The sequence below is a fragment of the Alligator mississippiensis genome, chromosome 4 (assembly GCF_030867095.1).
Source record: "Alligator mississippiensis isolate rAllMis1 chromosome 4, rAllMis1, whole genome shotgun sequence".
In the NCBI taxonomy this organism is placed as follows: Eukaryota; Metazoa; Chordata; order Crocodylia; family Alligatoridae; genus Alligator; species Alligator mississippiensis.
The window spans coordinates 8768949-8795901 of NC_081827.1; the positions used below are offsets into that span (position 1 = coordinate 8768949).

General features: G+C 52.7%; 1 protein-coding gene across 5 annotated transcripts in view; it reads left to right on the top strand.

Annotated features, from left to right (window-relative positions):
* PODXL (podocalyxin like) overlaps positions 1 to 26953 on the top strand; it is a 69953-nt gene that overhangs the window by 10571 nt on the left and 32429 nt on the right. For all 5 annotated transcript variants that reach the window (XM_059725749.1, XM_059725751.1, XM_059725750.1 and 2 more), the window contains exon 2: positions 25873 to 26598. In XM_059725749.1, the coding sequence (XP_059581732.1) occupies positions 25873 to 26598 (726 nt within the window). The remainder of the gene's footprint in view (positions 1 to 25872; positions 26599 to 26953) is intronic.

Below are 26953 nucleotides of genomic sequence, written 5' to 3' on the forward strand. Positions count from 1 at the left end.
CGGCCGCTTGAAGGGGATCCTGGGTGTTGGGATCGCCCCTTGCAGAATCATAATGCCAGTGGCGTCCTGGGAGGCACAGCTTTGTTTGCGGTGCAAGAAGATAAGCAGAGCGTTGTAAATGCATCACTTTTATGATAAGAGGAGGTGTATTAGGAAAGGGGGAATAAATGTGTCTTTCAGCAGTGCCAGCGCTCCTCCTTCCATGGCAAGTTGTAGGATTTTCAGCGTTTATCACCAAGCGCCTGCTGCGGGAGTTGTGGCGTCACTCGGAAACCTCTGTATTCATGGAAGGAAAAGTTTCTAGTTGCACAGAAAATTTTGCGCGGGAAGCATTGCACATCCCCATGGTGCAACAGCCAGAAGGCAAGCGAGACGAACCCCATGGACATTTATTTTTTTTAACAGAAATCTCATGTATTTTTAAACCCATCTCATCATTTGGGGGTCTAGAGTCTTGATTTCTATTTTATTTTTAATGTTTGAGGGTGGCAATATGGCATGCAGTAGTTTCTGGTGGCGGACTGGCTTTTTCTTTCTTTATCCTTAGCGTAGATGCGATTCGCCGTGCTAGTCTGAAGTCAGGCAGAGGGCAGGGCAGGGTGACACCTTAAGGATTTACTCATTTAGAGGCATGAACTTCCATAGACAACAGCCGCTTTGTCAGGTGCAAGGAGGATTCTGCTGTTGTGTCTATCCTACGTCCATCCAAGCCATGCAAGTTTAGCCATCTCATAACTGGCCCACTGAAGGAGAAGTCCGTACCCAGATGGCCTGACAAAGGCAGTGCGTGCAAAAGACATTTGTGCAAGTTGGTGTTTAACTTGAACACACAGTCGCTAGCATTGCATGCCCAGGAAAACCCACGGTCCTGGAGAAAGCAGTGCGGGGGGATGATTTTAGTGCTATTTTATATCCAGCTTGCCCCGAGCTTATAGCAAACCTCCGTAAGTCTTATGGACTCAGTCACACCTGCATAGTTCAAGTGGTCCAATCCCTCCCAGTCTGGATACAGGTGTATACTCTGTTGTGAAAGTGCCCAGATGAGTTCGTTCCCATACAAGTGTCTTATGACAATCGTGTTGTCTTAAGACAATTATGTCTTAAGATGATGGTGGCAGACAGTCATCCTTGACTGCGAGGGATTGCTGAAGAGCACTAACCAAAACGGGAATAGTGGTGCAAAGCTAGACATAGACTAGGTCTGATGTTTCATTAAAGACACAATATGAAATATGACTCTCAATATTAACTAATATGAATCTGATATCAATATCAGTCATATATCAATATAGCGTATCATAATCATATCAATATGCTGTTATTATTAATATATCATGCCGTTAGTATGAATATATAAGGGCATTAGTATTATTAATATATTATTAATAATAAAACTCAATAATATGAATCTCAATGCATCAATATGTGAAGCCTCTGTATTCTAGGCTGCCTTTAGTGCTGCTGGGATTTGATTATGATGCATTATGCTGTATTAGGACCTCTTTGTGCCTTTTCCCAGTTGTGTACGTAGACATAAATAACAGCAATGCTCCCGTCTGACACTTCTGATAGCTTACCCAGCTTTGGGCACTGCACTGATAAAGGGCTGTGTATTCACACAAGTGGAACAAGTAGGTTGAAGTCTGTAGTGCTTCATGTTGGGCGGTGAGTTTGCTTTCTTAGATGCTAAGGAGCATTGGGCCAGATTACTCCTTGGATGGGAGACCTCCCAGGCCCTGCAGGCAGAGGTGTTGCTTGTTTGATAGGCGGCGTGGCAAAGAGACAGTGCTCTGTGGGAATATCAGGGATCACAGCAGGCCTGGTAAGTCCAATTCCCCTTCACCCAGACAGTCCCGCAACCTATATATGAATACTCTGCTTGAAGCACTCTGTATAAAAGCAAGACCCCTGCCCCAATTACTTGTGGCCTTGTGGTGTAGGCATGGGGGCCATGTAGTGGTATGTGCGTTCTGGGTCCTTGATTTACTTCTGCTTGCAGGTGTGGTGAGACCGGCGATGAGCAGAGTCAGGACTCTGGCGTGTCATTCTGCACTCCGCCACTGCCTTGCCATGTGGCCCGTGTCACGTCATTTAATCTTTCTCCGCCTGGGTTTCCTCCTCTGTAAAAAACTGGGTAGTCACAATACGTCAGCGGGGTGTAGCTCGCTGTCAGCACAGCGTGTCTGGAGCCTCTAACGAAAGGTGCTGCAGCCCCACGCGATGCCCCCCTCCCCGCCGGGCGGATGAATCAGCTCTCTGCGCGGCGATCCAGGTGAAGACTGATTCATCGTGGATGTGGCAGGCGGCATGCTTGGCGTCGTGTGTTGTGCGAGCTCTGAAAGCAGGAGTCTTGCCCTCGTTGGTGACCCGAAATATTTTTCCGAACAATCTCCTCCGCACGGATCAGGGTTTTTCTTTTTCACTTTCCGGAATTAATCCGAGCCCACGCTGCAGTGACTAATGAAGGCCACTGGCAGCAAACAAAGGGAGAAAGTGAGTGCATTTGAGACATCGTGCGTGCGTGTGCATGTGTGTGCGCACGCGCGTGTGTGTGTGTGTGTGTGAGATGGGGAAGGGAGGCAAGCACCACTCAAACTGTTCTGCCCACCTAGTGACTGCTCCTGAATTGGAGAAAACCATTTCTCTTCCTTCCCAGGACTCTGCTCCGATTACAGCTCCATAAAAGAAATGCCGCTGTCGATGACAGAGGTGTCCGCTGCATCTGCGCAGTTGTGCGACTCTTCCTTTATAGAAAAGACGGGTGGACTCTGATAGGAAAATATATGTTTTAATCACTACTGTGCACATTAAAACATCACACCCCTGCTTCAGAATGAGGCAAGATCGCTCAAAACCCCAGTAGAAAGATCTCTTCTGATAAAAGTGTCGACTGGCAAAGCAACACCTACAAAAGCCAAGGACGTATTTATATGATTTTATTAGTTTGCTCCCTGTTAAATTCAGTGGGCCATGCTCTGATCCCATTACCATCATTGGTGAGTAAATAGACCCGTTCCCTTCTCATCAAGGGCCCATTATTGCCCCTTATGGGAAGAGGAGTTGATTTAAATCAATTTTAATCGTGATTTAAATGGGCAAGCATTAAATCTTGATTTAAAGAATTTAATTTTACTGATATTTCTTGTGTTTGTACTCTTAAGGGGGGGAAAAAAATTAAGATAGATAGAGACTCACTGCCTGGTGACCATTAGGACATGCTGATTCATAGCTCACTATAATTTTTCTATTAAATGTTGTAACTAGGCGGACACGCTAGAGGTATCCACATTTATTACATAATTAGGTAGCTTAAGACAGTTTTACTTTGGGTCTTAGTGCTTCTATTTTAATTAAGTTAGAAAACGGGGGAGAGTGCGTTGATGTGCTCGTTCTTTTTGTCGATTAATTTTGTTAGGGAATGATTCACGGCTAACTCAGAGTTTATGCGATGCTGCGTTTCAGTGGAAATGAAAAAAAATATTCAACATTTTAAGAGTGTTTCAAATATCAGACATTGCCTTGATAAACTTTTCCACGTCTGCCTAGCAAATTGAAGGTGCTTGGTCTTAACGAATAGAAATGAAGTGGGTTATTAAAAAGAAGTATTAGCAGAGCGTGGAGAGTTCATTGAGCGCAGCGGGGAGGGAGAGGAGATGATGGCTGCTGTCTCGGGGAAGGGGATGGACGGACAGACGGATGGACGGACGGACAGACAAACGATTTGGTCGCCCTGTCCTTTGAGATTTTTGAGCTAGTAGATCTCATCCCCTTGGCCCGTTATTTGTATTGGTTTTCTCTTCCAGTCTTTTTAACTCCTAACTGGTTTGAAAGAACTCCTTATCGAGCAGGCAGAATAAACTGGAATATTTGTTGTGCGCCGCAAAAAAGCTACCGCTGTTGAAAGCTGGTTTGGGACTTCAGCAAACCAGCTCCAGATGATGAGCCAATGACTTCTACCTCCCCTGCGGTAATTTGGTTTTGTAGAAATTACTGCTTGAGTGCTTTTTGTTTTTAATTCAGTTTTAATAGACTCCAGAAAATGTTGGTCTCATAGGAGAAGACATAATTACACCTTGAATTTTGAATGGGTTTATTTTCAATAAGGAGGGGAAAGCATTCAGTTAAAAAAAAAGAGGAGGTTTTCATTTAATTCATCGTTTTATTTGTCTTGCTATAGGGCAGGGGTGGCCAACCTGTGGCACGGGTGCCACGAGTGGTACAGGCAGCATCTCTGTGCATGGCACACAACAGACTGGGGAGGAGACGGGCAGCAAAGGGGCAGATCATGCACAGAGCAGAGAGAGGAGCAGCAGGCCGGGCAGGGAGCAGAAAGCAGAGCAGGGGCATGGGCAGGGAAAGGCGATTGGCATGGCACTTGGGGAGGATGCAGGCTAATTTGGCGTGGGCACTTGGGGAGGGTGCGTGGATTAAACTTGCTATAAAGGTTGGTGCCCACTGCCATAGGGGATCCTTCCCATCATCATCGCCTTTCATTTCCTGTAACGACCCTCACCTCTGTCCTGAATGAGCGAGCCTGGGATGGCATGAAACCCCTGGCCTGTGCCCACGTGGGCAGCCCAGGCCTGGAGTAACCCTGCCATCCCACATCCTCCAAGGGGATGCCTCACCTCTCCTAGTCTGCCTTGCCATTGCTCTCCCATCGAAAGCGCAGGCTCCTGCCACCCCGCGTCCCTGTACCGCAACCTTGCCATCTCTGTCCAGAGTCACCAGCAAAGACGTGCAAGGCATGCCCTCGCTCAGGCCTATTCGGATGCATCCCCTTGCTCTGCTGCAAAACATTTTCTGTCTCGACCTGACAGCTACAATGCTGCCACCGAAAGCAGCAATCGGGGGACCCTGTTTGCACCAGTGACATGTCCTGGCCAAAGTGTCGCAGGCTCCTGGCCGTGGGAGGCACCTCTTTATGTTGCCAGCTCCTCGCACCAGTCTTCTTCTCGGGGATGATGGCTAACCTCTCCCCCACTAACTGGAGGAGTCCGACTCTCTCCTATTGCAGCTGTTGGCAGAAAACCTGGGTTTTCTGCCTATGCTAAGACATGTCAGCCCCTTCTCAAGACCGTGGCATGTTGGCCATGCAACTTGAATTCTGCCCTCCCATTCCACCAGGCCTCGAGGTTGCAATAGCCCCAACTTCTAATTAACACACAAGGCCAAAACTCGCTGTCCTTGCTCTGTTATTAGTTCTTCAAAACTCCTTTAAGGGGGGGTGGCCATGTTGAAGCTTGCAAGATGGACATCTCCCCCAGGGATTGTGAGCTGAGTAGCGCTTTCAAAGTGTGCCCTATGGTTTCCCATCCCACCTAGAAACCCTTTTCTTTAGGTGGCTCATACTGAGATTAAGGCTGGATTTGGGGTAGGTTAGCATTGCGGTATGGGCTGCATAGGTGATAATCCAGATGATGTACGGGGTATCCTCAGTGGCCTTTCTCTGCCTCTGGAGCATCTACCTGCTTGGTCTCACAGATGTCCTCCCCATTGCCGTGTGTTTCTGTGCATTGGGCTCCTCCTAAACGTGGCTGCATCCCAGAAGCCTTTGCAGGGTGGCTGCTCTGGTGTTTCCTCTAAAGCACTAGTTCAAAGAAATGTGGGACTACGGAGTGGAAATAGAGCTGCCCATTTCGAAGAGGAAATGGCACAAAGGGAGGAAGGGTTGGGTTGTTGGCAGGGGATACGCGGCATGAGTGATGGCAGGTACCCATCTATTCTTGCCTTTAATGCAGGGTGCACTGGTATCCTAGGCGGTCCTGCCCTTACATGCCAGCCTTAGGCTCCATAGCTGTCACATGGGATTGCCATTCTCTCTCATCCGGTCATATATGTCGGTAGTCTTGCCATTGCATATGTGGCTTTGGTCCATGCACTTCCCAGTCGCTCTTTGGGATCCAGCAAGCGGGGTCGGGGCTCATCAGCACACGGGTGGGAAACGTGGAAGGTAGCTGCTGTCGATGCAGGATGTGGTGCGGAGGACACAAGAGGTGTCAATGGAGATGCAGTGCCCCTGTGTGCTGCTGGAAGTGTTGAGCGTCCTCTCAGACAGGAGAAATTGTTCTTTGCAAGCTTTCGGGTACAAACACCCTCCTTCAGGCATGGGGAGAGTCTGCTGTAAACACCAGCACACTCTCCCCGTGCTTGAAGAAGGGTGTTTATGCCCCAAAGCTGGTGAAGAATCATCTTACCAGCTATTTAGTTGGTCTAATAAAAGATATCACATCTACACAAAGACCCTCAGCTGCCTACATCCTTAGACCAACACAGCTACAATTAACACCCTCTCAGACAGGCCCTTCTTTGATCCAAGTCCTGCCTCTGTGATCATTTAGGATCTCCTGGCACTTTCCTCGAGAAAAGGGCTGTTGATCCTGTCCCAGTTGTCATGAGGAGGGTTGCATGCCCGCTCCCCGGTTTCTCTTGCAATACCGTTCTTCCCTTCCAGTGTTAAACTGTTAAGCAGCAGCAGTGCTCCACCCCAGAGGTTGCTGCATTTTGCTGCCTGTACCCTCCTGCAAGGGCACACTGGCTCTCAGTCGTTCCCCTGGCAGTCCTGGTAGTGGTAGCACTGCTTTCGGTGCTACAGTGCTTGCTGCCGGTAGCAGTGTTACGCACAGAAGTCCTAGGAAAAAAAAACAAAGCGAGACCTCGGGGGCCGGGATTGCAGTCCAGAAGCCGGCTGTGCCTCGAGGACCCTACTTAATGAGAAATTCTTCTGGGACAGCCATGCGAAAAGAATGCCAGCTATTTGCTTTTTATTTGTATTCGAGTGGAGCAGAAGGACCAGGATTTTGGCGCTCTGCTTTGTCTTTCTTATGATTGCCGCCTCTGTTCGCCTGCCCTCCTTGCGTGTCTGACGGGAGGACTGCAAGCTGATTAGGAAGGGGGCTCATTAGCGAGGGGCTGCCACGGTACAAAGCCATAAGCTGATTTCCTCTGCCCTGTACTTAGGGGTCTGCCTGCCGGGAGGAGGCTGAGGACCAGCTCTGCCCGCCCGGCTCTTCTAGGGAGGGCTCCGTCCAGGGCCAGTTCAGAAGCTGTTTTGGGGGCACCGATTTCCAGGGGCATATTCCTGTCTCGGCACAGTGCAAGGTGACAGAGAGCTCCGAAGCAAATGCTGGAGTTCGTGGGGAAGGGGCTATAAACCTTTTGCAAATCATGCAGGCATTTTGGTTACGATGGGAACAACAAAATCATCATCCTCCGAGTGATAAAGCTAGACCTTTCTCCTGCACTCAGGGGGAAGGGATTTCCACCCTCTTTGCACATCTGTACATCTTGAACAGATGTGTAGCCTATCAACCCATCCCCATGGCCGAAGAACACCAGTGGTGCTTTGCATTCCCGTCCGAGGGCCTGTTAGGCGTGAACATGAATGGCTTAGTCCTCTCAACCCCTCGCTGGTTGGGGAAATTAAGGTAGTATCATACCGCTTTATGGCAAATTGAGGTAGTATCATACTGCTTTATGGATGGGGTAGCTATCCAGGCCCAGTTCGGTCCTTGACTGCTGTAGCGAGCGAGCTATGCAGAGGCTCATGGAGAGCTAAATGGGATGTGGCTTGGTCTGGGGAGGTGGGGATGCAGCCCCAGAACCTGGGCCATGGCCCACAAACTCATTTCATACAAGATGCCACTGAATTGCTATGCCAGGATCCCAGTTTTTGGTCTCATTGAATTAACCTGGACTTGAGCCAGCTTCTGAGGTGGAAAGCTGCATGTATCTGAGCCATGGGGCCAGACTAGTGCCCCTGCAGCACTGTCCCCAAGGCAGGCTTGGTCCATCAGGCCCCCCGTGTCTTATGGCCTGTTTGCGGTGCGTGCGCTAGCTCCATTTCTGATCTCCCACTTCTGTTCTTCTCTGCTTGGGAAGTGCATTTAGGTGTCTTCGTGCAGCAATAAAATAATGGTAGAGAAGTCAGGCTGGAAGGGACCTGCAGAGGTCACCTAGTCCAAGCCCCTGCCCAAGGCAGGATCGATGCTATCCAAGCCATCCCATACAAATCCATTGTCCAACCGCTGAGCCAAACTGCAGTCAACCCTGACATAGCATCAGACAACAAGGTAAAGCCGCTGCAGCAGAGTCCAAATTTCCCTCCTGGCTGTCGGTGTGGAAGTCCTTCTCGCCCGAATCATGGCTTGGCTGGTCTGTCAGGTGAAGCTCGGCGTGGGTTCAGGCAGTCTCTAGGTCTGGTGTCTCGTATCGTATGAGCACTTCCACCGTGGGTCCATCCAGAGAGGCTGGAGTTGAGCGGGGGGCTTGGGGCGCTGGTAGTGGGATACATCCGGGGGTGAGCGGTAGTGCCCCAAAGTCTGGGCAACCCTTGGGCTGTCGCTCTCCATGGCCCGTTCAGGGCTCTGCATGGAGCAGCTGTAATAGGGCTTCATGTCTCAATGCCCACGTGGCAGAAATTATAACTCCAGCTGGCAAGCTCAGCCACAAACATCCGAATAGCCCCGCAGTCTCTTTACAGGCCGATCCCTTAGCGCTGGGCTGAGGCCACGAGCAAGGAAAGAAGCTGCGTGTCTGCTCAGAGACTGGGAATATCCGCTTCCGGGGTTGTGTCGATTCCCGAACAGCATGCAACTTGCTGTTGGGGAACAATTGTCAAGGGGGGGTGTCCTGAATAGCAAACAGCGTCTTCCCCCACCCTTCCCCTCCTTCCACGAGCAAAACCTGCTCATGGGCACAGGCAACAGGTGCATGCCAGCCTGGAGCAAGGGGCTGGTTAGTGGAAGGGGCGCAGTCTGCATCGGGGGGGGGGGCGGTCCGTGAGCTGGTTGTGCACAGCTGGATTAAGGCACGGCTTCAGCTCCCAGGGGACTGCCAAACCTCCGCTCAAACGTCAAGCAGGGCTGCACGATCCCCTGATCCCCGCCGGCCTCCCTTGAGCCCCTGTCTGCTTCTGGCTGGAAGAGCCGCGAGACACGGGGCGGGAGGAAGTTGCTCTTGCGGTTGCGCTGACACAATCGCCTGTCCCTTGATTTAAGATGTGGGGCTGGGAGGCAGGGGGTCTATTCTCAGTTCTGCTGTTGATCTGCTGGATCAAGTCACATCCTGACTCAGTGACCTGTCACCTTCCTCTCTTGTCTGGCTCTGGTTTCCCCTCCCATCCTTTGCCCTATCTGGTTGGACTCTGCGCTGGTCAGAGGAGGGGCTGGCTCTTACTAGGAGTTCCCACGGGACCCAGCACAACAGGACATTGCTGTCACTTGGGTGTGCCGGTCCTGCCTTACTACTGTTGCTAATAATAACAGGCGGCGCTAATTATTGACCCCTCCATCACTCGTTTCCAGCTTGAGACTTTAGGATAACCCCAAATGGAGTCAGCGGGAGTTTTGCCGGGGCCAACTATCACAGGGCAGCTCGTGTTGGTAAGAGGGTTTGGATCAGCTTGGAAATCACCCAGCGCACCTGTGCGATGAGATGCTCCTCTGAGCGGATGAGGGTGCTGCACCGCTTTCTACCCGCGAGACAAAGCAATTTTCACGGCGTGTTCGTGGCACAAACCTGATTACCCGGCGGCCCCCTGAATGGTGAAGAGGCACGTACCGCTATAATTGAATAGCAAATTCTGCGGCAAGTCAATGATACTACATCATGGATCACATGCTTATAGATCTAAATATGACATTTAAATCTAAATTTAGATATATTAGAGATGTGTGCACAACATGAACTGTAACATCCGTCGTCATCATCGTGTCTTACTATATGCCGCGTTTTACAAGGAGTTTGGAAATACTAATTAGCCAACTTGAATCGAAACGTTTTTACTTCCCTGACTGGCGCCTTCGCTTTGGCTACGTCACGAGCAGACAGGAACTCTCAATCACGATAGTCTGCGGCTGCAGGGATTGTCACGTTGTCTTTGCATTATGGTATTGCATTGGGACAGTCGAATTAGATGAATAATATGCTGTTTGTTTGCTTTTTAAGGCTGATTTTGTGGGAAATCGCAGGCAATGCAATAGTATGTCCTGGCGATTGCAGGCAACGCTGTTTTTCACGCTTTCCATGAAACCACGCATTATGTAGACCCCTAATTATGCCCAGTAGCAGCCACGGTAATACCTAGTCCTCCCAGTACTGCCAGGGCAGCGTGCCCTTGACCCACAGACCTTTTGGCTGTTTTGTTCCTGGCCTCCCTGCCAGCATTGCCATGCAGCTGTCTCAGACCCAGATCCTTGCCCAGTCCAACCAGCACACCCTTCACCCTTCCCATGCAGGGTCTCCCCTGGGCCCAGTCCACACGCCAGCCTGCAGCCCCGCTGCCACCCCAGCCCAGCCCAGCATGCCTGCAGCTTTCAGGTGGGAGTGCACAGCCTGTGCTTGTATTTCACTGCTGGGCTTGGGAGTGGGAACCGGAGAGCAAGGTCCCTGGGGCAGCATGGTTCAGATACTTTCATCAAGCCCGACCCACCTCTTGCCTGTGGCTGTGAGTCACGGCTACGCTCACAAGCCCTCTCCTGTGTGGTGCTCTCGCACTTTCCAGCTTCTCTGGGGCTGGACCAGCCCCAACTACATCATCCCAGCCAAAGCTTTGTTTAGCTGGGTCTTAAACACCTCCAAGGATGGAGATTGCACCACCTCTCTGCATGGAGGAGGTGGGAGGTGAGATCCCCAGCTCCCATTCGTTTGCCCTGCTCCCCGCAAGAGCATCATTGAACCCTAGCTGGCATCCCCTTCCTGGACACAGCCCGCCCCACCACACATGACTGGCCAAGTCACATCTGGATCGCCTCTCCTCTGCCCAGAGGGGTAAGATATTTTTGTGACCTCCCTTCCTGCCATTTCTGAGCCCCAGGGAGCCAAATCTGAGGATGGTGTTAAAATACGTGGAGTGACCCTGCCACGAAAAGTAAAATCTCTCAGCTCCCAAACCACAGTTCAAATCCATTGTCTGCCCACGGCCGGCTGGCACACTACCTGGGGTGCCGGGATCCCGGGATCCTCTGCCCATCCCCGTTGTGGGTCAGGCACCTGCGCCCCCAACCATCCTGTCCCCCGACATTGCAGAGAGACCAGGAGCCCGCTCCTCTTCCCTTCCTCTGATGATTCATCACAGCAGGGCAGGCTGCTTGGAGAGAAGATGGTGTTTGAGATCCAAGACACAGCAGCTAGGTCTCATTTTGGACTTACCCATCTTGTTGGAGACTCATTTAATTGCATAACTAAAAGGATGGCTAATTCCTGGGCCAGCTCCAGCTTGGGAGGGCAGGCAAGAACCAGGCATGCAGTGTCTTTCTTGGGCTCTTCTCAGTAAGTTACCTAGATCTTCTCCCTCGCTCCCCTTACAGTGTGCAGCCCCAACTCAAATCAAGATCCGCCTGGTCCATAGGCCAGTCAGGCCAGCTGGAGAAGAACCTGCCCGCGGCTTGGTGCAGATAGGAGTCCCTCTGAGCTTCCCCCCGGGACGAGAACGGGCCGGTGAGGCAAAGGCTGTGTTTAGAGCAAGGGGCCGTGACTTCAGGCACCTGGCTGTGATCCTCACTCCTGCCACTGATTCTCTGCATGACCCTTGGCAAGTCACTCGACTCCAGGCACCTGGCTGTGATCCTCACTTCTGCCATTGATTTTCTGCATGGCCTTTGGCAAGTCACTTGTGCCATGTCAGTGCTGCAGACAGAGGAGAAGTTCAATCTAGCCCCCTCTGGTCATGGTCGTGGTGAGGGGGCTGCCTAGGCCTCAGCACAGGCCAGCCCTGAAGAGGAGCACAGCATCTCCCCTGGACTTGGACAGCCTCTGTGGTGGCTCCCACCACCTCGTCTCTACGGCCGTTGTAACTGGAGCTAGCTAAATTAAGCCTAGCCTGAGGGCAGCTACGTGCGCTATACTCATACCTTTGCTTGCAACAAAGTCAAACCATAAGGTCTGGATCCTCAGATGCTTTTAGGGGGCCTAACTCCCATTGGTTTCAATGGGATCATTGAACTTTCCCTTATTCCCCTCAGTGGCAGTCAGGTACCTAAATACCTTTAGGCTCAGATCCTCCACCCTCTGGCAGCTTTGTAAAGCACTTTGAGATGCTTGGCTGAAAAGTACTTGGTGAACATTGCAGCAAACCTGCTGCCTTCGGAGACTTCCCCCAAGACTCTCCAGCTGTGCTGAGCCCATTTCGAAGCCACCTTGATTAGGATGCTGCCTCTGCTAAACATCCGAGTTTTCTTGTTCCTCTGGTGCGTTGCTTTGGCTAGTCCTGCATGCGCTAGGCATCTGTTTGCTATCTCGGGAGTAGAGTCCTTGCAGCATTGCACGAGGTCCTTTCGAAGGGTGTACAAAGCAAGGAAGAGGAACAATTGTTTGGGAGGAAATGGAGACATTGTTTGGATTACAGTGGCACCTAACCACGACTTGTTGGGCTAGATGCTGTACAAATGACATACTAAGAGCTTGCTCCTGCCTCCAGGATCTTCGGTCTAACTGCGCAAGACGTTACCATCCAACTGAGGCCACCTGAGACACTAAATGACTTAACCAAGGTCATATATGAAGTCTGTGGCAGAGCCAGGATGTGACCCAACAACCCAGCCTTGCGCCATAGCCACAAAGCCCTCCTTCTGGTTTTGTAGGGGAGGAGGTGGATGGCACTTTACTGTTGATGCTTGTATCCATGTTGGAAAACACCGGCTCCTATATGGCAGGGAAAAATCTTGCCTTGGCAGACCAGCGGATGTGGGGACCTCTTATTTTTGAGCCCTTCCATCCCTGATTTCTATGAAGTTGCGTGTCGTTGTCAGCAAGGAGAAGCAGCAAAGGTGCAAGCTTTGGTCCAAGTGCCCCCTTTCTAAAAATGAAAGCTAACCCGGCTAATGAGTAACAGGATCCACGAGAAAGTGGACCGTCGTCTCCCTAGTCGTTGGGCGCCGCGTGGAGTCGGGAGTCGAAATCTCCTGCATCGGGAGAGTTAAATCGCGAAGCGGCTCTGGATTTGCCAACAATAGATGTCGTTCTGATCTAACGGGAGATTGCGACCATTGGAGCCGTTCAGTGGGAAAGGACTTTTGTGCCCAGTGTCTTTAAATAGTTTTCAATAGGAGGGAGGGTTAGTTATGTCCTTCCCTTCCTAGCCTCTCCCCATCTAAAGAATGGCCCTCAGTTCCCTGCCAAGCCGACCGTGTCATGACAGTGCCTGCAGGTCCGGGCTGTGCACGCTCCTTGCCCAGACACTTTTGAGATGGAAGTCTGTATTTCTAGCCCCCTGTGAGGGAGGAGTGGGTGGGGAGCTAGAGACAAAACGTGGACCCAAAATAGCATCAAGACACAAAGATCACAAGGAAACGTACAGCCCTTCTCAAGACATTAACAGGAAACCTCCAAGCTTCTGGCAGAGGAACTCCACTGGCCCAAGGTCATTCAACAATGATTGCAGAAGAGGGCCTGAGCCTGGGGGCCTGAGTGGGCTGAGCTCCTGCAGATGCCCTGGCAGGACCTTGCGGGGTAAACACCTTGCATTTGTCCAGGCATTTCTGCAGATGCTTCCTCCGCTTGTGTCTCAAGCCATCACCCAAGGGAGCAGCAAAAAACCGATGGCCTAGAAGAGCTGCTGCATAGCGGGGAGCTGCATGGATTTTTACTGAGAGCCTGAGTCGAGGCAAGCCAGTCCCGAGGCCACTGCGAGCGATGCAGCTCCTCCAACATCCACCCCGCTCTCTGTGAAAGTCTTCCCTCGCTGCTGACATGCAGCCACCTCCCAGCTGCACCGCACAGCTGGATGGGGCAGGAAGGGAGACGAATAGGAGCACTGACATGGGAAGTGGGCTTCGTCTCCTTGCTGGCGTATGGGCCACCGAGTCTTTTGCATCCAAAGATAGTCAGCATGATCTCACGGCATGAGGGTGACGGCACCCTCCACCTCCGTGCTGGGGGTCTGAGTCAGTATGGCCCGAGAGGAAGGAGTGTCATATATTGAATCATCTACCCCACGTCCGGCAGTGCCAGAGAAAGCAGTTGTCACATGCAGGCGGAGGTGAGGGGTGAAGAGAATGACTCTCGTGACTGTTTTGCCATTTGAAGCCCGACAGGAAGCGTTTTCCACTTGCTGATGACAGCTGGAGGAAGCACGGCCCTTGTGTGTGCGATCTGTACATGAGCAAAGCGGACCAGAAATGTGGCAGGTCGGCAGCTGGTGTAACCTGGCACAGCTCCTTTGAAGTCACTGAGCTTTGCTGATTCCCATCGTCTGAGCATCTCTGGCCTCTCTGCCAGCCTGTGGGTTAGAGGATGCCCGGGGGACCCAAATGTGCAGGCACAAGTGGGTTGTGGTGCCGCAAACCTCTTTGCGGTGCCACAAACCGCACGCATTGCACATTAAGCGACGCAGGGCACGGCTAATTAGCAGCACTGGGGCAAAATTTGCTACTGGGATTTTCTGGCAGCAAATGACCCTGAGAAAAAAAGCGACACAAAGCACACCAAAGTGCCATAGTCTGGGACAAACGTGAAGATGGGGGAGCAGCTTGTTCCCCTGTCTCCATGCACTGTGGAGCTCCTGTGCTGAAACATGCAGGGAGAGGGGAGCAGGCAGCCCAGGGCTGCTTGCTCCCCTGTCTCGAGGCACTGCGACCCCGGTCCCTGCTAGCTAGTCCTGTGTTAAGGCACCCTGTGCCTAGGGCAGCACACGGAGCAGCAGGACACGGTGTCCCGCTGAAAACCTCACAAGCATGGGCGTTCACCGCAGCATAAAGTGGCAGCTCCAATTTGTCCCACTGCAAACTCATGTCCCTGCTCATGTGGACACAGCCATCATGGCCAAACTCACAGCGGTCACCAGGTACCCACTAGGAGCGTGGTTGGGGAACGGTTTTAATGGCATGCATTGGGCTGGACTCTGTTCCTCATCCAAGGCAAAGTGAGCGTGGCTTGTGGGGAGAAAGAGGACCCCTGACTTTAGCACCCCTCTCTCATGCACCCCTTGCAGCATCTAAGTGCCCAGTTCTCCGACAAGCGCTTCCTGCAGGGCAGAGCAAGGACCGGGGCGGTGGCAGGCAGTGGAGATTGAGGGGCTCTCAACGCCAGGTTGCAAAGTTACTCTTCTTTGCCACCACCCTACCCTGCTTACACGGGACACGTGGCTCTCCCAGCATTTCAGCCCTCGCTAAACTCAACGCAGACACATCAGCAGGCCTTGCCCTGCCTGCTCTGCCCGGGTGAACGCTGCTCTCTGGACAGCGGCTTCTCCTTTTCCTCTGGCATGATACGATCGGGCAGTCAGGACTTGCGGAGGGGACGGCGGCTGCTGAGAGAGCGATTCCTGCCCATAAATCTAAGGGGTGCGGAAAGGGAGGCACCCGGGGCTGGGGCCGTACATCCTCCGCTCCGAGGACGGGCGGGTCGCAGCACCAGGGCTTGTGCTTCGTGTCGGGGTAAACTACGCTCTGCAGTCGCCACCTCCCTTTTCTCCTCTTCGTTCTTGTGCAAGGGAAAGGGCTTCGGTGCACCCCACTCGTTCCAGGGCTGTCCCTTTGCAGCCCTCTGCTGTCATTTCCTCCCAAGCCAGGCTGCTTTGTGCCGGAGCTCAGCGGGCAGGCAGTCGCCTCCCTTCCCCTCCACCCTCCGCTGCGATTTCTGGCCTTAGCAATGCCCTGCGTGGGACCCTGGCAGAAAACACCTCCTTCAGTTAAAGCAGTCACACATAGCTCCTTGCCCTGTTGCTTTTCCCTAGTCATGACACAGCCAAGATGTGGAGCAGAGAGAGCAGTGCGGGAAGGCTGGTTTGTTCACTTGCCCGGGCTCTGTGCTGGCCCGAAGACACAGGGAGGAGAGGCAAAGGCACGTGGCTCTCACGGGCAGCTCCATTTCGGCCTTGCAGCGCCAATAGGTCAGGCGCCTCGCCCCGGTAGGGTGATCCACATTGACGGGGCTAGAGCCAAGAGACGCCTCCCCAAAGTGATCGGGCACACCTCGGTCCCCACCCTCTCCAACGAGCTGGGGGCTGCACGTGAGCACCTCTATTGCCTCCGGTTCGGCTTTCCCACCAGGTCGATGGTGTCCCACTTCCCCAGCAAGGACTGGCAGAGTGGGGACACGGGTGAAGCGTGTGCATCCATCTGGCTCTCCGTGGAGCTTAGGAGCCGGACACTTAGGCCCGGGGTCTGGATTGCGTCAGGGCATCCACTTCTGCATGAGTTGAGACATCTCGGGAACGTCACAAGTCAAAATTGGACCGGAGTCAGCCTGCGCTCCTTTTTGTGACTTGGGTTCCTCCCTTCCACTTCGGGGAGTCTCCGGGAGGGATTTGGTTGGAGCCCTAAAGGCAGCCAGCGAAGCCCTCCCTTGTCAGTCAGCTGTCAATCTTCTTCCCTTGGTGGCTATTGAGAGTGGTGGATGTCAGCAATGGGCAAGAGGAGGTTGGATGTGAGGGAAGGAGAGGAAATGTGTCCGCTGTATTGGGCTACTGCAGCGCTGCACTTCCCCATCCCGCCCAGCTGAACAATAGTGACATCCTGGGGCGTGGAGAGATGCCAACACACAGCGTTCGCTCGGAGCCAGATGCTACGCAGCGACGGCGGTGACAGCTCGGGCCTGGGGCCCGGCTGCAGCTGCTGAGCTGGATGAGACAGCAGCGGGGCCTCTGGCAGGAGTCCCCAAAGAGGCAGGTGGCAGCAGGCAGAGCGAACGGCACGGCACCATCTCCCTCCCGCCAGGCAAGGAGCAAGGAAGAGTTGGCATTAAGCATGTAGCACTAAACCGGGTCCACACATGGCGCAGCCACCGTCTCCAGGTTGTGCAATTCAGAGCAGTCCCCGTCAGCCACTTTTCATCGGTGTCAGGAGTGACACCGGATTGGGTGTCCTTCTGTGCGTGTGCAAGTAGGTCTTTGCAGGGCCGATGATGTCCTCGGCACCGAGGTGCTTCTGCTTTCTTTTACTTCTCTTTGAAAAAGAACGAGCAAACTAGTAGCAACACAGGGAGCAACCGATGGGAATTCGTGGGACTTGGAAAATGTTCAGTTTTCAAGCGCCAGGACATGTCAGGATTAAATTTCAGGGGCGTCAGAGAGACCTTTCCTCCTGGCTGTTCGAGTGACAGGGGCGTTAGCAGAAAGGACCCTTGGGTTTTCAGGACAGAAACATTTCAGGGCCTGCCTATGCAGAGCCACTCAGGAAAGTTAATTTGAATTACTTTTAAGTGGATTAGTGAAAGTGTGGTGACGCAGCGTATTACGCCTCCTGGGTGTGCACATGTTTTTCAGATGTAAGGCTGTAAGATGAAGTGAAGTGAGGGCAATCTAAGTTTTGAATAAGGATTTCCATAGGTGGGGTTTAACGCAGTGCACGCCATTCACTGTAAAATCACACCTTTACTTAACTTGGATTCGTTTTCCCAAGTGTGCCTCGTCCTGGCACACCCATCTCGGGTCTCGCTTGCACTGTGTGTCAGGAGGTCCCGTCTCTCCTCACCTGCCACACCATCGCTTGCCCCCCATGCACGCTCCTGCAACCCGTGCCCTCCACTTCCCCGCACGGCCCCAAAGCTCCAGGGCCCTGGCGAGTCCCACAGCCCGACTGCCACCCCATGCACAGCCCCGCGGCCTGCCTCCCGCATTGCCCGCTGGTCAGGCACTCAAGCTAGCTCTGCCACAGAAACCCCTGGCTTCACTTGCATGGGGCCGCGCTTTTCTGCGTGGCCGGACCTTGGTGCCTCTCCCACCTGCTCTCCGCATCCCCTTCTGTCTGCCTGCTCGATGCTAGGGCAAGTGGAGGGAGCAGTGGGTGCAGCTGGAGGCACCTGTGCCGTGGGTCCTGGGTGGGTGCGGCAGGGGGATCTAATCGAGACCGCTGTTTCTGATGGGTTCCCCTTTCTTTTGGCCTGGAAGAGGCCCGCACACTTGGGAGTTGTGGTGTGCCCGCCCAGGGGAAAGGAGGGCTCACACTTTCTCTGCCCCTGCTGTGCAGCAGCTGATGGTGCGTGCCCCTGCTCTGCGTACACACCTGCCTCCTCTTTTCCTGCCATGCTTCCTCCTGGAGGCACAGCAAGGGCAGGGTGTCAAATGGTTGTCCTTCAGGTGTGGGTACAGCAATTCCTTGGAGAGCTGCGATGTCCGGTGAGGACAGAAGGCAGGAGATTGCTTTCCTTCAGCAGAAGGTGAGCCTGCGTACCCCGGAGCAGCTGTGGGGAAGGGGAACAGGGGTGGAGGAACCTCCCCCCCAGTTGCTTAACCTCTCTTGCACCAGGGACGAAGCAGCCGGCATTTCATTTCTATTGACTGTGGGGTAAAGCGTACGCACGGGCAGTCACCACAGACTGACAGATGCACCGCCAAGCCCTGCCCTCCTTTCCCTTGTGCTGCCCTGAAGTACCTCTGCAGAGCTGGCCAGGGATTTATGGGGGAAGCAGTGGCACCAAAACTGATTTATTTTTGTTTGGGGATGTACATACCAGCTTCAGCAGGAAGAGCCCCGGTCTGATGGGATGTTTCTGGCCAAAGCGAGAAAGGAGTAGCCTGTAGCCTTGTGATTAGAAAAGCTTGTTCAATATATATAGATGTAATATCTATATCTATATCTATATATATATCTATATAAATATATAGATATATATATAGATATAGATATAGATATATATGTATGTATGTATATGGCAAAAAATATATACATATTCCAGACAGAAAAAAATACACACAGACACACACATATGTGTGTGTGTGTGTGTGTAAGTATATAGACATATATATGTTATAAGATAGATAGATAGATAGATAGATAGATTTATATATATATACACATCAATATATATATATATATATATATATATATATATATATGTTACTTCTATACATATAGAACAACCTTTTCTAATCACCAGGCTACAGGCTACTCCTTTCTGAAACATATTCATATATATGTATGTATGTAGTTTCATAGTTGGTAGGGTCAGAAGAGATCTGAGCAGATCATCAAGTCCGACCCGCTGCCATGGCAGGAAAGAGCACTAGGGTCAAATGACCTCGGCCAGGTGATTATCCAGCCTCTTTTTAAAGACCCCCAGGGTAGGAGCCAGCACCACTTCCCTTGGAAGTTGGTTCCAGATCCTAGCCGCCCTGACTGTGAAGTAGCGCCTCCTGATGTCTAGCCTGAATCTACTCTCCGTCAACTTATGGCTGTTGTTCCTCATTACTCCCAGTAGTGCTCGGGGGAACAGGGACTCCCCCAATGCCTGCTGGTCTCCTTTGCCCAGTTTATAAACGGCCACCAGATCCCCTCTCAGCCTTCTCTTGAGGAGACTGAACAGGTTCAGGTCCCAAAGCCTCTCCTCGTAGGGCCTGCCCTGCTGTCCCCGGATCATGCGAGTGGCCTCCTCTGGCCCCTCTCGATGCTGGCCACATCCCTTCAGATGTGCAGCGCCCAGAACTGGACGCAGTACTCCAGCTGCAGCCTGACCAGTGTCACGTAGAGGGGGAGGATCACCTCCTTGGACCTGCTTGAGATGCATCTGTGGATGTATGACAAGGTGCGGTTAGCCCAACTGACCACGTCCCCACACTGTCGGCCCATGTTCATTTTGGCATCAATAATGACTCCAAGATCCTTTTCTGCCTCTGCGCTAACGAGGAGGGAGTTCCCCAGCCTGTAGGTCTGCTGCTGGTCCTTCCTCCCCAGGTGCAGCACCTTGCACTTGTCAGTGTTGAAACCCATCCTGTTCTCGTCCGCCCACCCCTGTAACCTGTCAAAATCTGATTGCAGCCTGTCCCTCTCCTCCAGCGTGCCCACTTCTCTCCACATCTTAGTGTCGTCTGCCAATTTGAACAAGGTGCTTTTTACCCCCTCGTCCAAGTCGCTGATGAAGATGTTGAACAGTGCGGGACCCCACTGCCCACATCCCTCCAGGTCGAAAATGACCCGTCCACCACCACTCTCTGGGTGCCTTGTTAGTGACCATTTGACAGCGTAGGTGTCGATGCCACAGTCCCCTAGTTTTTTAATGAGAATGGGGTGAGAGACAGTGTCAAAGCTCTTCCTAGAGTCCAGAAAGACTACATCCACCGTGACACCTGCATCCGAGGATTTGGTGACCTGGTCGTAGAAGGCCACCAGGTTGGTCTGACAGGACCTGCCCCTAATGAACCCATATTGATTTCCCCTAAGCATAACCTCCCCTTCTTGCCCCTCGCAGATGTGCTCCTGCTTTGGAGCACTCTTGCCCCCTTGGATCCACGTGGGGATTGGCACCCTTTGGGCTTGGAGGATCGTCTTCCTTAAGGAACGACCACTCTTCTTGGACCCCCAACTCCCGTCCCGTCCAGGACCTCAGTGCCTCCCTGACTAGTCTCCTAAACTCATTGAAATCTGCTCTCCCTATGTCTGGGTTGGCGCCAGCTAGCAGGAGGGCAAGTGCCTCCTGCTTGCTCCCCATGCTACAAGCATTAGTGTAGAGGCATTTGAGGCCTCCTGAAGGTGCATCACCTCCCCCTAGTCCCAGGACGACGCAGGCCCCTGTCTCTTACCTGGGTATTTCTTGTGCTCATTGCCTGTCTTGGCTGGGCTGTTCTTGTGGGTGGTTCTTTGTTCGGTGCTCCGTGTCTCCCTCCGTCCTCAACTTCCCCTTCCCTTCCCCCCAACATATATGCATACACAACTAGGCAATACGTGTGTATACAACTAGGGTGCCACTTCTCTCTGGGCTGCCTTGAGCACTAGGAGGTTTTTGCAAACTCGATTCACAAGATAAACCCAAAGATTTCAAATGGAAATCCATAGTCGTGGGCTTTCCGAGGTAGCAGAAAAGCTGCTGTTATTTTTTCTGTAGTCAAAACAAAGAGTGAAAACTAAGAGCTGGCATTTTCCAGGTGGTGCCTTGGGTCTATCCAGGGGTGCCTTGAATCTAAAAAGGTCGAGACCCACTGGCCCAGGAGGTGCAAAACGCCCCTGCCTTTTGTTACGGCACTCACTCAAGATGGGGCACGGAGAGCTGCCAGGATATGGATGCAGTTTCAAGAGTGGTGGCTGACTCGATAACCTGATGGCTTGGGGTCCTTACCCTGGGATTTGAGAAAGCAAGGTCAAGGCCCTGTTCCAGCGAGAGGGTAGCCAGCTCCCTGATGGTAAGGACACCCACCTTGAAAGACCAGGATCAATGCCCTGGCTTGATCTGATCAGAGCAGCTTGTTGGCCGTGCCAGGACAATGGGTCTCTTGCGTGGTTCCCTTCCAGTGTGAAACAGGAGGGTGCATGGGAGAAATAGCTTTTTCTTACCCCTCTTTTCTTCTCTGGGCCCTGCGGCTGTATTTTCAGTCATTGGTGCAGTTATCTGCACAAGGCCCTGAAGCACCCACGTGCTAAGAGACCCACCCAGGGTCACAGAGGAAGTCTGTGGCAAGGCAGAGAATTGAACCCAGGTCTCTGAAGTCCTAGCTTAGGGCCCTAATCACTGGACCATCCTTCCCCTCTCCTAGGGTTTCTTGGCTCATTGCCCTGCCCAGCAGAAACACTGCGTAAAGGGGATTTGGGAAGCTAGGAATACTTCTTCCAGGGTAGACATCACCCAGAGGATGGTTAAGAGGAAGGCAGACCTCTGGTTTACGGTGGAAAACCCAGTTCTTGTGAGAGCCCGGCTAGCTTAGGGAATTGGTGTTGCCATACAGAGCCCCACGTGTTTGCCACCCAGCTTCAAGCTGGTGAAGTTGCAGCTATCTCCGCATGGTTGGTGATGAGGAGCTAGCAGTTACCCAGTGCTGTCCCCTTGCATCGGGTCACCCAGCGTCCCGAGAGAAAGGGGTATTTACCCCCAGGATACGCAGGGGGAAGTCGGGACACCGTGAATGCACATGTGTTGCCCACAGCTACCCAGAGGTTGTGCCTGGCCCTGCCTCCGGGTCTCAAACAAGCGTAGGGGGTCTACACCGCAAAGCCCACGGCTGAAAGCCAGCCCTTTGCTGCGGTCTGTGTGAGGCCACAGAGAGCAGCTCATACCTGTTGGGCATGCTAACAGTATTTAGTGGCCCTGATGTGCTGGCACAGACACCGTGCAAGAGGCAGTCTCTACCCCGAGGAGCTTATAGTCTAAATCAATGAGGCTGTCCACGGCAAGATTTTTCTCCCCATTTCACAGGCAGGGAACTGAGGCACTGAGGCTGACACACTCAAAAGTACGTAACCTAACCACTTTTATGATGATAAGCAAGCTGACACAGAAAGACAGTAGCGGAGATGGGAGCGGCAGCCCTGTGAGTCCCATCGAGGTCCCGTCTATTTGATGCCTTGCGGGGGGTCATTGGGAAGGAAGGGCTGTCCTCTGCGCCGGTGCCGGCAGACCACTACTCCCACGCTTGCTCATCCCCGGTGGTGCCTTTTTGATGCACGGCATACAACCGCCTGTTGAAACACTGCGATGGGAAAGAGAAACCCTAAATCTGTCACTGCAGGGAGCGCCCACTGAACACCCCAGATGCCAAAAGCCTCTGTCTGGCCATTGGGCTGAACCGGGGCGATAAGAGCAAAGCACTTTCGGGGTCTGAAGAATGCCTGGCGTTCATCTCTCCTGCGGTGCAGCTGTCAGCGCTTATCTAGTAGGGCCTGCTGGACATCAGCCTTGGATTGAATGCACCCTCCTCCTTGTTCCCGCTTAATAGGGGAGGAGAGGACACGGTGTACTTTATTTCTTTCATTTCTCGGTATTGCTCGCCCTCAACAGCTCTAGCTCCAACAGTCTTTATAAATGAATCCTCCTCCCTGCGGCCGGTAAGGAAGCCCACTCTCCCCCCTGCTGAAAGCAAGCTCCGTTGCATTCAATCTGAATCCCAGTATGTGGGCTTCCTTCCTAGGCCTGTCCTGCGAGATCAAGGAAGCATCTTTAATATTTCCCAGTGCGGCGCTGTGCGGGCTCATGGCAGCTTTCATTCTGGCTCGGTTTCGAACGAGATGCAAATTCAGCCCTCGGATAATTGGCCCGATGAACTGCTGTCGGCAGAGGGCCTCGAGGGGGCTCGCTGAGAGTTGCCAAGTCGGACTGTGTGGCGAACATTGCATGCTTTGATTTCGCGCTGGCCGGGAGCAGAAGGTGCAAGGGGGTTTCATTCATTCGGTAGTTTTCTGTAACCAACGGGACTTGCAGTACCAGGTTGGCTAATGCCAATTAGTACAGATTTTTTCTATGATACGGCCACCTTCTCTTCTGCAGGGTTAAAGGCATGGCTTATAATTTGCATTCAGACCCCGCCATTTGGCCTGTGGAGTGATTTGTGTGATGCTGGTTGCCAATGGCATCCGGTCAGGAGGGATGCACAGCTGATGGGGATGCTGTTTTTCTATAGGGGGCATACACAGCTGATGGGGATGCTATCTTTCTATAGGGGACATACACAGCTGATGGGGATGCTGTCTATAGGGGACATAAACCCGAGGTCCTGGCCACATGCAGTCAGTAGCAGACTAGTCAGCAAGAGGTGTGTTGCTCCGACCAGATGCCTGTGTGAGCACTTACATCCTGCTGATTTAGCGCGCTCCTCCCCAGCTGCACCTCTAGATGATAGATGCCTTCATTTTCATTTATGAGCAGTCATATCGCTGCCATGTTCCACCCCAGTGATGGCCGCATTTCAATTTTCCCTTCGATGTGCTCAACCCATTGGCCTTTTACGAAGCGGGAAAGACTGCAGAGGGGGAAATAGCAACTTCTCAAGGTTTGCAAAGCCCTGGTGGCGTGTGGCCTCCGCTCCCACTAGCCGCATGGCCTGACCCCAGCTCCGTTCCCCATCCCGCTGTGGGAGAAGCAGCGGCTTTCAGCCAGCAACAAGGAGCAAGGGGCAGTCTGCCCGCCGGTCATAAAAGGGGTGTCACCCGCCGTTTCCTAGGTTATTCTTTTGTGTTTCCTTTCCCTGCTATTAATAGAGGTTGAGCCAATCTCAGCGGCTCCAGTGAAGTGGTCGAGGGGGAGGGGGACGGGGACGATTTCCAGAGAGAGAAAAGCAGGAGGGTCTCGGACAGAGAATGAACCCAAGGGCAGAAGCTGCAAGGAGGCAGTGGTGGCTTCAGATGGGCTTGGGGAGGAAGGGAGGAACGTCCTTTGCTTTTGTGCTCGGCTTTTCTTTCTGCACGCCGCGCCGAGCGGCCTTTCCAAATGCATCCTGCCGCAATCCCACCCTGCCCTGCACCTCTTCCCAGTCCAACCATCGGTGCCCAAGAGTTAAAAACCCTGCCCCAGCTCCGCCAGGGGTTATCAGCAAAGCCTGAGCCTCCTGATAGAGGCCTGCCCCCCGGGTTTGCTTGAGGAACTTGAATAAACCAATTGGTCTGAAGTTACAGCATGCCGTGATCCCCTCCATCGCCCTGCGTTTTGGATGGCCGTTCAATGCCGTAGCCTTTCCAGCCCAAATGAACAATAGGCCAGGTGCAAGGCAAGGGAGAGCCAGCCCCAGTTGTCGGTGGGAAATGAACCAAGCACTTCTGGCACCAACATCACGAGTCCCGCTCACACGAGCTAAATGGATGATGCCAATAGGAAAGAGTAAGCACGGGGCTTTTACCCTGGCTGAGGTCTCCTCCTAAGGAGAAACAGGCACCTAAGCATGCAACAGGCTTATTCAGCACGGGCTCTTCTATTCCTCTTGGCTCTCCAGCCCCAGCCTGCCACGGATGTGTGCGCAGAGCTTTTCTCAGAGTCCCTTGCAGCAGACTTTGGTTGCAGGCGCTGTTATGAAAGAGATGAAAGTCCGGAGGTGAGCACCTGAGATGCCCCTAACCCAGAAAAGTGGAGCTGAGAATTTTCTGCCTTTCCAGATTTTAATTTTTTTTTTTGCAATGAAATAAATTGTTTTGCAAAATTCTTGTTGTTCTAATTAAAGATATCACCTCTACCACGAGCCCTGACTGTCTTCGGGGAGTGTCATCCTGGTGGAAATCCTGGGTGACGTGACTTCCTCAAACTTTGATGAAGTACATTTCTCCAGTGAGACGATGCCAGTCATTTAACACGATGCTCCTGCAGACATTTTTTTCCCCCCCTCTCTTTGGTTGCGTGAACCCCTGCATCCTTGGGGAGAAGGTGTTCGCTGCCAGGGTAAGGGCCTGTCGAATGATTCATTCGTTCTCTTTTATAAGTAAAACCCTTTCTTGTAACCATGAAAAGAAGCAAAACCAATGGACAAACCGACCTTTATTGCCATCTAGGCGGTGAGGGAGGGCCGGGTAACACTTTCGCACGATGCGTGCGCACAGGCAGTCTCTTAGTCTAATGCTGATACGACCGTGCTTGCTCAGTGACATGCAGCCTGCCTGGCTTAGGAGCCACAAGAGCAGGCCCTATTTACCAGGGAGCTGCAACATCCATGCCATGGGGCAAAAACTGTCCTGGTTCCCAGGACAAAACCTAGAGTGCATTAGCTAGCTTTTGGACAGTCTGTCTGCCTCGCATGCCCTCACCTTGGCTTGTGGCCTCTTATTCTGTATATCGCCAAGTGGGCAATGGCAGGAGATCACTGTATGACTGTGGGCAGTGGCAGGAGATCACTATATGGCTGTGAGATTAAAATGACCCTTTCTGGAGAGACCGATTTAGAGTGAGGCTACAAAGACAGTCGACTGTCCAGCTGTGGGCAGACAGGCTGACTTCATGGTGCCTCCTGTGTCCTGCATCCCTCGTCCCCAGACGCCTTGCTGTGCTTTTATGGCTTCTTCGCTCCCTTTCTGCACCTCTTCTTTAGCCTTCCCGTCCTTGGAGCAATTTATGCCCACCCCGTGCATCAGATTTGTCCATGTAGAAAGCTCCCAGCAATGAAGAAGGCCTGGGCACCCACCCGTTGTCATTTTACTGCAGTGTCTGCCTTGGGTATCGGGTCTGTGATGAGGAATAAGGGGAATGGAGCTGTTTGCAGTAGGCAAACTTTCATCTGATTAAATCACCATCTCAAGCTAATTTCTGTTCTAGGAGGGGCATCGACCTCAGCCACAGTTACCACCACCGGCGCTAGTCCTGGCACGAAAAGCACCTCTGCTACCACAAAAACCTCCTCCTCTACCGCTGCCCCAACAAGCTCCCACCCTGTCCTGGGAAGTTCCTCCAATGCCACCAAAACCTCCCTTGGCTCAGAAAGCTCCACCCCTAGCCCGAAAAGTGTCACTCCTGCCCCAAAAATCTCCACCTCAAGCTCAAAAATCTCCACCTCTGACCCCAAAAGCACCTCCCCTAGCACACACAGCCCCTCCCCTACTTCAGTGCTTACCACCCATGTCACAAAAAAGTCCTCCCCTGGCACAGACAGCTCCACCAATGACACAACAGTCCCCTCCACTACCCAGAAAAGCCCCTCCCTTGACCTGGGAAGTACCAGCCCTGGTGCGGGAAGCTCCTCTCCTACCATGGGAGGGCCCCCCCACAGCACGAAGCGCTCCTCCCCGGACCCGAAAACTACACCTGTTAGTATAGAAAGTGCCCCCCGTAACACGACGAGCTCCTCTCGTGTCACAGAAATCCCCTCCCCTAGCCCTGGCAGCTCCTCTGGTGGGAAAGTCACACCCAGCCCTGTTGTGAACGTAGCCCCCACATCAGCTCCTCGGGCATCTAAGCCCACCGTGCCTGGGGTGACTTCGGCAGCTGGCGCCCATCCGGATAAGGACCCTGTGACGCATCCAACTCTGATGGAAACCACTGCAGGTACAAGCAAGGTTGTGTCTTGTTCCTTGGGGGCCAGTTGGGTTTTCAGGGTGCTTATTCCAACTAGCCTGAGCACTTTTAGGCTTTTCTAGATCCAAGCTCCTAATGGGCATTGACCAGACCCCAGACCCCTTTAGTGCCAGCGTTATCGTAGCCCCTTGCATTGAAAAGCGCCCTCCCACCACCTTAGGGTTGCCAACTCTGCCTGAAGCTATTCCAGGAGCTTTTTTTTTGCCAACACGACATAATGTCATGAATTGCACTGTTCAACCCGTTCACGATATCGATCCCCCAGGTTGCTTTCAATAGTCCCCGGGAGATCGATGCCGATTCTGGGAGACTCCCGGTCAATCTG